Source organism: Alligator sinensis, unplaced genomic scaffold, assembly GCF_000455745.1.
Source record: "Alligator sinensis unplaced genomic scaffold, ASM45574v1 scaffold420_1, whole genome shotgun sequence".
Lineage (NCBI taxonomy): Eukaryota > Metazoa > Chordata > Crocodylia > Alligatoridae > Alligator > Alligator sinensis.
The window spans coordinates 245,340-255,956 of NW_005842298.1; the positions used below are offsets into that span (position 1 = coordinate 245,340).

The 10,617-nt window shown below is 44.8% G+C and overlaps 1 protein-coding gene across 4 annotated transcripts in view; it reads left to right on the top strand.

The window, feature by feature from the left end:
• The window catches only part of ANKH (ANKH inorganic pyrophosphate transport regulator), a 169,373-nt gene continuing 158,756 nt past the window's right edge, over positions 1–10,617 (top strand). For 2 of the 4 annotated variants that reach the window (XM_025209629.1, XM_025209630.1), the window contains exon 1: positions 1–105. Coding sequence is in view for 2 of the 4 variants with exons in the window: in XM_006028234.3 (XP_006028296.1) it covers positions 10–105 (96 nt within the window). In the remaining 2 variants the exon portion in view is untranslated. The remainder of the gene's footprint in view (positions 106–10,617) is intronic. The other 2 variants (XM_006028234.3, XM_025209628.1) reach the window with 1 other exon arrangement.

The window sequence follows — 10,617 nt, forward strand, 5'->3', positions numbered from 1 at the left end:
CCGGGGACCATGGTGCAGTTCCCGGCGCTCACGAACTACTGGCCGCTCGTGCGCTTCCTCGTGCCCCTCGGCATCACCAACATCGCCATCGACTTCGGCGAGCAGGTAGCGGGAGCCGCGCCGGACCCGGGGGGAACAGCCAAGGGCAGCGCGGGGCATACGGCGGGACACAGAGAGGCCCACACACGGATGCACACAGCAAGACACACGTGCAGGCGCACACAGCAGAGCACACCGCACAGATATACACACACAGCTAAACACAGTAGGACACACACAGCGCAGCAGGGTACACAGCACACAGATGCACACACATACATATACATGCACACAGCAGGACATTGCCCAGGCACACACACAGCACACACACATGCACAGCACAGGCACACACACAGTGCACAGGGCTGTGTCAAAGGCAGCCTTCCTCCCCACCCCTTTGCTGGCTAGCAAGAGCCTGTCAGTCACAGCTCTGTGTTTGCCAGGGCTGATCCCAAAAGGCGGTTGCAGATGGCAGCTTGCAGCCGCAGCAGCTGCTTTGAAATCACGGCAAAGACAGCGTTAAAAACAAAAAGGAATAGGGTGGGCTGGGGGCAGAACTGGAGCAGGGATGGGTCTGGTGGAGCCCACCGTGCAATCACCTGGAAAGGCAGATATTGAAGGGGGAGGGGGGCAAGGGAGAGGATGGTTCTTGTCTTTGCTTTTCTTTTTTTTCTGTTTATAAAGTGGATGGCTGGCATGGGGTTTGCACCCTCTGTGTCTGTGCATGGTGGAGAGAGCTGTTTACTGCTTGTTTATTATCCTGACTTTCCCTCACTGCCCCTCTGCTTTCCACCATGAATATGAAGACCTGATCTGGTTAGAAGGCTAGGGAAGGACGCACAGCTTTTCAGTGCACTAGGGGAATTATATAATTTGGGATGACAGAAAGCATTTAGCTAGATTGTTTCATTAAAAAGGACACTGCTGGAAAGCCCTTGGTGCATGGTTTTTGCCCATTGCAGAGGTGAAAGGGGATTGAAAGGGGAAAAAAAAATAAAATTGCAGAGCAAAGCTGGGTTAAGCAGATGGTCTGAGTCTTTTAAATAGATGCTGGTTCTAGTGTTGGACAGGTACTACTGCTAGCTGCTGCTTGTCTTGCCCTTGTGGGGAGGCCCCAGTGACTAGTAGTTTTCTAAGGCGTATTTTTTCTCTCTCTCATGCAATCTACCTCTCCTCTTCTGCACCCATTTACCTCTCTCCATGTGGCATCATTGAAAAGCCTGGGCTGCTGCATCCTCTCCAGGAGCCAGTGAGCTACTGGTAGGCAGCAGCACCTACCACGTTTCCGAGGTAGCCTTGTGCTCCTAGCACTCTTAGATGCTGTGGTAAGGTATAGTCATTAAAGGGTGGGTTTATAAACAAAGCAAAACACCATGGCCAGAATCTGCAAGGTAGCTCTTTTGGGCCATACGCTGACAAGAGAGAAGCAGTGAAAGAGGAAACAAAGGATTTAACTTTCTAAGAAGGGACTGACTTTGTAACTGAGCTGTTCACTTGTAAGGAGCTGGTTGTAATGTTTTGTTGGATATTTAGTTCATTAGAGAGAGGCCATGGTGATGACTACTGTGTAAAAAGGTTATAGAGCAGTGTTTCCTAACCTTTTTCACCCCATGGCACACATACATGGCCTTCCTCACCCCACAGCATACTGGCCGAGCAGGGGGAGGTGGCGGGGGGTGGTGGAAATCGGGTGGTGAGAGGCGGAACACCACAGAGTGGCAGAAAGTGGGTGGCACGGCTTTTGAATCACTGGCTGGAGCCACGGCCCCCTGTTTGTCTGTCTGCCTGCAGCAGGTGGGTGGCATGGCTCCAGCCAGGTGGGGGTGTGTGGCTCCAGCCAAAAATGCCACTGACTCCAAGATGAACATGGGCCGACAATGCGAGGTCACGGTTGGCAGGGCTAACCTTATCGTGCATCCACAGGTGCATCTCAAGTAGGGCCAAGGAGCTGATCCTCCCCCTCTATGCAACACTGGTCAGGCCATAGTTGGAGTACTGTGTCCAGTTCTGGGCACCCCACTTCAAGAGGGATGTGGACAACATTGAGAGGGTCCAGAGGAGGGCCACCCGCATGATCCAGAGACAGCAGGGCAGACCCTACAATGAGAGGCTACGGGACCTGAACCTGTTCAGCCTTCACAAGAGAAGGCTGAGGAGGGACCTGGTGACCGTCTATAAACTCACTAGCGGGGACCAGAAGGGTTTGGGGGAGACCTTGTTTCCCCTAGCGCCCCCCGGGATAACAAGGAATAACGGCCACAAGTTGTTGGAGAGTAGGTTTAGATTAGACATCCATAGGAACTACTTCACAGTTAGGGCGGCTAGGATCTGGAACCAACTTCCAAGGGAAGTGGTGCTGGCTCCTACCCTGGGGGTCTTTAAGAAGCGGCTTGATGCCTACCTGACTGGGGTCAATTGAGCCCAGTTTTCCTCCTGCCCAGGCAGCGGGTCGGACTTGAAGATCTACAAGGTCCCTTCCGACCCCTACTTCTATGATTCTATGAAACAAACAACCCTTCTCTCCCTCCCCCTCTCCCCCCCCAAAACAAAAGCACAATGATGCTCATAAGGCTTATTGACTAACCTTGTTTCAGAACCCATTAAAGTCAATAAAGAGACTCCCAGCAACCTTGCCTTTTGGAATAAATGGATATTAGGATGAAATCAGATAACCTCACCTGTCTTGCGTTCTTTTTAGACATACATGAGTTTTATTTACAATAATAATTATTATGATGACCACAGAAAATAAAAAAAAGGGAGAAAAAATATTTTTTCCCATTTGTTCTGTTTCTATATTAAGCCACAGTCAACATAATTTAAAATGCACATGAAATGTTTTAATACAGTAAGGCTTTTTTAAAAAAGGAGGGTTGGGAGGGGAAGAGGAGGATTATTTCTTCACTCCCCACCTTCACTATCTGCACAGTATTTTCACCTATTAAACCAGCAACATTTATTTGCATCTATTTGGATCTCTGAACTACATCTCAAAGTGGAGGAAAGGTTACGAACTTGAGTGATTTAAAACAGAGGCTTTACAATATTTAATATTTTAAAGGCCAAGCTGCTGGAGACCATGATGAAAGCTGACATTTTTCATGTAATATAAGAAAAACAAGCTATTCTTGTGGCTTCAAGGGAAGACCTGAAGTGTAACCAGAGTCCAATCTATATATTCAGAAACTGACCCAAAGTTGTTTTTTTTTAAGTACATAATTTTAAGCCCTTCCTTTTGGGAGCCTGAGAATACTATGATAATGAAAATTGTGTACAAATTTGTCAGTCCACTCAGCAGCTCAGGTTAAACTTGGGCCAATTGTTCGCTGCCCAGCACATGAAGTCACTACTTTGGGAAATTTCATCTACCAAAGCAAAGTTTTAGAAAAAATTCCATCTGTTGTCAATGATGGTTAACAACATTGGACTCCTGGACTGAGTACAGACTGTCAAAAAGCCCATTGCTGAATTGATTCAAGCTTTGCAGGTCAGTTTAAGATGCGTGGATTTATCCAATAAGCAAGTGAACAGACATTTGCTTTTGATTCTGAAAATGCAGCCACATGCCTGCAGTGGCCCAGGACAGAAGCTAGAGGGAGCTAGAGAACACCTCCCTGCTTGGCTGGAGCAGACAGCTTGGGCCAAGGCTAGCCTACCCACCCTGTGAGGGAGGTTGGTTTGCAGGGTAGGTGCAAAGTATCCTGGGATGCTGGGGGACTTAGAATTAACTTGACTCTGGAGGGAATCTGAGACATAAGTTCAATAAACTGATTTAACCTAAAACAATTAAGTCTGATACTAGATCCATCCAGGTTTATCTTAAATCAGTTTTGGCCATTTTGAAAGCATTTTATGTGCACTGAACTTCTGTCGTGTTTCAGATTTGAACCAGTTTCCGATCACTTATAATGGTTTATGTGCAATTTCTGTCCCTAGCCCTGGTGTAGATTACATGGCAGCACTGATTTCAATGGTGGTGTTAATGAGCACATTAGAAGATAGGGTAGATAGCTGCATGCAAAGGGCATGCAAAAATGATATAAGACCATGATTTACTATCTAAAAAATGTCTCCTAATCTTAAGCTGGAAATAGGTCAGCAACAGCATAGCAAATCCCCCAAACTGTTACTTGTTATAGCCCTAATCAATATTTATTTATATTAGCAATTCATTAATAGTACACATACACATAAAGATGTTGGCTTCTTAGAGTCTTAAAAGAAACCAAAACAAAAAAGGTGTTTTACTTTAAATTCGGTGTGTTCCTGCACCGAGCCCTGTGCTGCCCAGAAGAGGCATTGCATTAGCTGGACCCAGCTCACCCAACGTCTGTATAGATTGGGCACCTTAGCAGGGATTTTTTGGCGCTTTTATGTAATAGCTGATTCAGCTATTAGATAAAAGTACCAAAAAGCCCCACTGAAGCGCCTGATCTACACAGACACTGCAGAACTATGCCAAATTAATCCATTGCTTCTTTCAGTAAAGCACCTTTTTTTCTTTTTTCTACATCTATCAGCAGCTGTTATGCATAGTGGCATTTCATTCTAGACAAAGAAAGAGCCAAAGCTGGTACTTCATCCGGAATTCATTATTATGCTTGAGGACTGCAAGGTTCTACCACCATACTCGATACTTGGGTCTTTGCTACATGGTACTTGGCTCTAAATTTATTTGCCCTTCCTGCTTAAAAATACCCTTTGCTTGGTTTTTCAACACAGTCCTTAATATTTAAAGGCATTTTCTTTTCTTACCCCCCCCCAAAAAAAATTAGACTAGAAAAGTAGAATAAGTTGTTAACGAGAATTAGTGAGCTTGTTTTGGTTTATGGCTTTTACAAGCCTGGTAGGGGGTTAAAGCATTTTGATTAATTGTTTATGAAGCTCATTTCTGGGGATAAGGGTTAATATCTGGAAGTAGAACAAAGGACCAGAGCAATTATATTCCCAACTGTTACTGTGGGATCCTGGCCAAGTTACATAACCCTTCCCTGTCATAGCTCACCCACCTTTAAAGTATGTAAGAAACTTTTGTGAGAAGGGTGTCATGAAAATATACTCCAAGATTAAAGGCATTGTATAAGTACAAAGTGTTATTGTAATTGCAAATTGTCAGTCAATTACTTATCTAGATGAAATAGGACTTTAGTACCATATAAAGCAAATACAGTGATACAGAACCCAATTGTCATCAATGTAGACTACAGCTTTGCAATTGCCATAATTCTATTATTAATATTTCCATTGGTATATGATACCACTAGCATATTTTCTGATTATGTGACCATAAATTAATGATCACTTTTTTTTACCTTACTAATAAAAGTGTAGTCCCTGTTAAATGGATACAAAATTGTATAACCAAATTCTACTTTAAGACAAGCTTGTAAAAAAAAAAAAAAAAAAGGAAAAGAAAAGAACAATGAAGCAATGACAGTTTCAGTTGTTTTTTTAAGTCTCATTTGGGTATATGTTAAAGGAATTCCTTTTTCCTTGCTGAGTGTACAACCCAAATATTATATCTGTGAGCTGAAAAAAGATAAATTGGTGAAGAACGTGCAATATAAAGCAGACTTCATTGTCCAGAGGGAGACAAATCAAAGGGCACCTATACACAAGTGTGGAGGCTGCTCCGATGCACTGGAATTTCAGTGTGTCAGAAAAGATTCGATGAACTGAGTCTGCTGGAGCATGGCAATTACCACTCTCCAGCAGCCTCCTGCAACTCGTGTATCAGCGTCCCCATGCTTAAAAATGGCAGCAGGGACGCTTGAACTAAAGCTTGTTGAACGAGCTTGAATGAGCTTTTAGTTCAAACACCCCTTCTGCCATTTTTAAGCATGGGGATGCTGATACATGAGACATGGCAGCGCTTTAATTAGAGCAGCTCTCAGAAGGCCTAAGTAAAAGCCTAAGGAGTGAACTGGTGTAGGGCTCTCAACTTTGTTTATTTAAAAAGTTGAGAAGAAGGCAGCTCTCAAACTGGTGAACATAACTGGACATTGGGGAGAGGAAGTGAAGGGGGATGAAAATAGAAGGGTCAGGTTTTAGTTGCTGTCTCTCTCCCCTGCAGTTAATGTTTTCTATACATTTACAGGAATGTTTTTTGGAAAGGAGTGTAGGGTTAGGGTCTGAGCTGTTATGGCAGGTTTACTCCACTGAATAGTCCAGTAAAAGTACAGTGTAGATGGAAGTGACCACAAGGAAGAGTCAGAAGGGAGTGTGGGAAGACCAGTATTAAAGAAGGCCAGTAATTAACAGCCTCCAGGAGGAGCAGATCCCAGAATTTTTCAGTTGAATTTAAGCAAAAAGGATGGGAGCAGAATAAAGGGATTCAGAGAGCGCCAGAAGATCAGACACAGTACAATATAATGACCGTCAACAATATTCTGTGCAGAGTTTAAATCATAGATTTATTTGGACATGTTTGTTGTATTAATTGGTGTGCTTTAAGATTTTGATAATGTTACCGCTTAGCTGTTGCAAAGTTTTTTGCATCCATAGATCTCTGAGTGCTTTACAAACTATTCCCATGTTTAGAGATGAAAAGCTGAGGCTTGGAGAAGGGAAGTGACTGACTCAAAGACACCCAGCAGGGCAGTGTCAAGGCCTCTGAAGTTCCAGTTGGTTGCCCTATCTAGGGCCATGTGTAGTCAAAATGAGGCGTGTGTGCATGACACTTTAAAGCGGGCTAAATGCTTTTGCACCTCTCTAATGGTGTTGGTGTTTGCACACCTTGGTGGCGTATTGCACATTAATTCCAGCCGCTGTAGGAAATTTGGTGGCATAATGCACCTTAAATGACTTGGGGCACAGCGAACTAAAACTCCTTCATGGAGCCTTAGTTTGCTGCCCCTACAGCCATGGAGTGAAGCTGAACTGGGAACAGTAGCCAGGCTCTGCAAGAAGCCCTGTTGGCAGCCTGACAGCAGCCTGGGAAAGCAGGCTCCACCCAAGAAAAACAGCGATCTGATCTTCCCCCACCAGAGCTTGCCTGCCTGTCTGAGCTGCGCAGGGGCCTGGTGTTTCCCTCCGCGGCTGCAATGCCCCCTGGACTGCTCAAGCTGGGTGCCTGCAGGCAGGTGTCACCTGGGGGGGCCGCAGCTGCCGCAGAGGGAAGCACCAGCCCCCACCTTTCAGCCCAGGGACCGCTCTGCCCACCGGCAGATCGCCCTCCCCTCCCCACTGGAGAGGCAGGTAAATCAGTGGGGTGTGTACACAACGCAGGGGTTTAATCAGCCTTAAATGGAAGCAGTGTTTTTTAAAACCCACAGCTTCAATTTAGGGCCCCCGTTTTGTCTATACACACCCTAGTTGGCCATGCTATCTTAAAACCTGTTTCAAACTACTTAGTATCCATAGTAAGACTGCAGCAACCACCATGAGCACTGTATGTAAATTAGATGTGTATTGTCTTGGGACTCCCTGGAATACACCTTGGGAAAGTGAGGATGAAAAGTTAGACATAACATGTAGTTTCTCTACCTTTGGTCATCTGTGTTTGATCATTATATTTAATTTACAACTTAAGACATATGATGGACCTTCACATCCCTACTTTCCTATGATCCCAGTATGTTTTACTTTCACACTGGATATACAGGTGACCCTCGCCATTCGTGGGGGGATATGTTCCCGTATCCCCCGCAAATGGCAAAATCCATGAATAAGGCACTGCATTCGTGAACTCAGTGCCCGGGGCAGGGAGGGGGGGGCACTGAGTGCTCTGGTGACTGCGGGAGCACGGCAGCGGGAGCCCAGCGACGGTGGCAAGCGCAGAGCTCCCAAGGAGCTCCTTTAAGTGTATTTAAGAAGCGGGTTCAGCATTCGTGAATATTTGAAACTGCAAATGCCGAACCCGCGAATAGTGAGGATTTCCTGTATTGGTGCCTGTTCTTTGGTCAGTGTGTATGAATTCATTGTAACATTCAGGAGTTCAATCAGATTCTCAATTCAGCATCTTGGGGTGCTTTGAGATCTTTTCAACGGTACCAGACATTATCACTGTTAGATTTACAAACACGATTCACAAGATTTCAAATAGGAATCCAGAATGTTAAAAACAGTTGGGCCTACTGTCATTCTTTGGAACAGAAGTATTGCTCTATTTTTTTCTAGTCAAAAAATGAGGGAAAACACAGCTGGCATTTGCCAAGGATTGCCTTGAGTCTAAAAAGGTTGAGGACCACTGTACTAGAGTTTACATTATGTGACATATGTTGATATGCTGGTAAGAGTCAAAGGACTTAAGCATCGTAGTAGATAAGATCAGCAGGTCTGTGCGAAGCTTTGGTCGCTAATTTGATTTGGTGGAGATTCGGAGTAATTCGGCGGCTGAATATCCAAATCTGAATCTACTCAGGAGACCCTTTAATCTCTCCGAATCGAATCAGAACCCTCTGAATCAATTCGGAGAGATTTGATGATTCGGACATAGGCACAGCTTTAAATGTTTTTTCTGCATACCTCAAGATACCAGGCAGCTCGTGAACGCTGAGATGGTGGGGCGGATGGAGCATCCCACGGTAGTGCAGGGGGTCCCCAGTGCGCTTGGCAGAGGACCCAGAAGTGGACCAGAAGTACTTCCAGTCCACTTCCCAGTCCACCGGGGAGCGTGTAGGGGACCCACCCCTCCACCTCCCGGCTCAGCGACTGCTGCCTTCTGGGACTGGGGGGGCACCCGGGGTCCCCTTGTGGCCAATTGTTGAGCATGTATGTAGAAAAAATATTTAAAGCTCTGTCTATGGCCAAATCACTGATTCTCCGAATCAGCATTGAATCTTCAGATTTTTATTTTGCCAAATTGAACCAGGACAGTGATCCGAATCAATAAATCGAATCACTGTCCCTGATTTGGGCCGAATCTGAATCCGAATAGAATATGGCCCATTTTGCACATCCCTAAAGATCAGTGTCTCAGCCCTTTATGAAGTAACGGTTACGTATTTAGTGACTAGAACAGCTATGCCACTGATCGCGCATATTCTGATGGGACATACAATATAAAAGAAAACCAAGTAACAGAGTAATGGGGAGGGGGGTCACTGAAGGGTTCTGAGGACAACAGGAAGCAGAAAAAAACCCCATGCAAGTAGTTGAAGTACTCACTATAACACCTCAGTGGAATCATAGCCCCATTTCTCAGAATGTTTAACATTTTTTCATACAGAGCTGTGAGCCTCAGACCTAGTTTCTGTTGTGTTAAAACCTTCCTTTCCTTGCACCTCCTCTGCTTTCTTCCCTTCTCATTACTTCACTTTTCCCCATCTGCTGCTGCTGTCACTTTGGCTGTTTCTCCTCCTTCTTGGTCAGACATCAGTAGAGCCTTCTTTCACTCAGCTGTCTTAAAACTGCCTACAATTCATACTCACTTCACTCCATGAGGCATATTTTTTAATTTTTAGAGGGATTGTAACATAACATTAATTCAGGAGACTCTCTTTATGGCAGCTTGCTGATAGATTTAAACATGACAATTAATTTATCCCCCAAATATTTGTTAATTCAGGTCAAATTTGCCAAATATGTTCTTCTGGAAAAAAAATATTTCAGACCAAACACGGCAATGTCTCTATGCTATTCAGCAGGCTACCAACCCAGATTCAGTCCCTTCCTCTGCCTGGAATTTGTATCTACCACCTCTAATCTGATTGGCCAAATCATCAAGCTGTAGAATATTCAAAGATGGGCTCCCCCCAACACTCTCTTTTGTTGGGGTTGTTCTGCTTTGCATTGAAAACTCGATCAAGTGACAAGTGTGATCACTCTTCTCTAACCAGGTGCTTATAACACTCACTTCAGAGCTGGGAAACCTGCACTCTACTGTGTCTTCATTATTTTTTTAATCCAAAATGAAATAGGATCACTAGAAGAGATTGAAACTGCCCCTGTCCCAGGACAACCTCTATGGCCAAGGCATTCAGTTTCAAACCCCCTCAGGCAGATGAAGGAACTGAACCTTAGGGTCCCACATCCTAACTACTCTGTAACTTAGCCGTTCATTTCTTTTGCTTGTATTATGAGTGCCTGAAATGAAATGTTTAATTTTGGATTCAGTGGACCATTGGGTTCATCACATAATTGCATTTGGTTTTGTTTCTGTAAAAAAACAAGTCTTTATCTTGGTTAAATCTGAACCAGTTTTCCTCCCACTTTTTTTTGACTTGACCAGTGAACCAAGACAACTCAACAATTTTTTTTGCAGAAGCTTACTTAACACAGCGAATTCTATTACTACATTAAACTTGGGTAATCTTGTTTTTAATAAATATAACTTAAGTCTTGGGGTGTGATAGAGATTTTTGTGGCCAATACCGATAGCCAATTTTTAAGGAAGCATATTGGCCAATATGGATCCGATTTCCGATACCAGCCCGGCAGCTTGGAGAGCTTCATGCAGCTGGTAAGTCTGTTGTGGTGGAACAGGAGGGGGAAAGAAAGGGGCGTGTGGGGGGAAGATCAAGTCCTCTGCGGTAAGGGAGGAGTGGGGCTGAGGCAGGGGCTTCCCAGCCAGGGCAGGGGAGGGTGGGCATGGGATGGAGCCGTGGCTCTTCCCAGGAACATGGAGGGAGAGGGGGG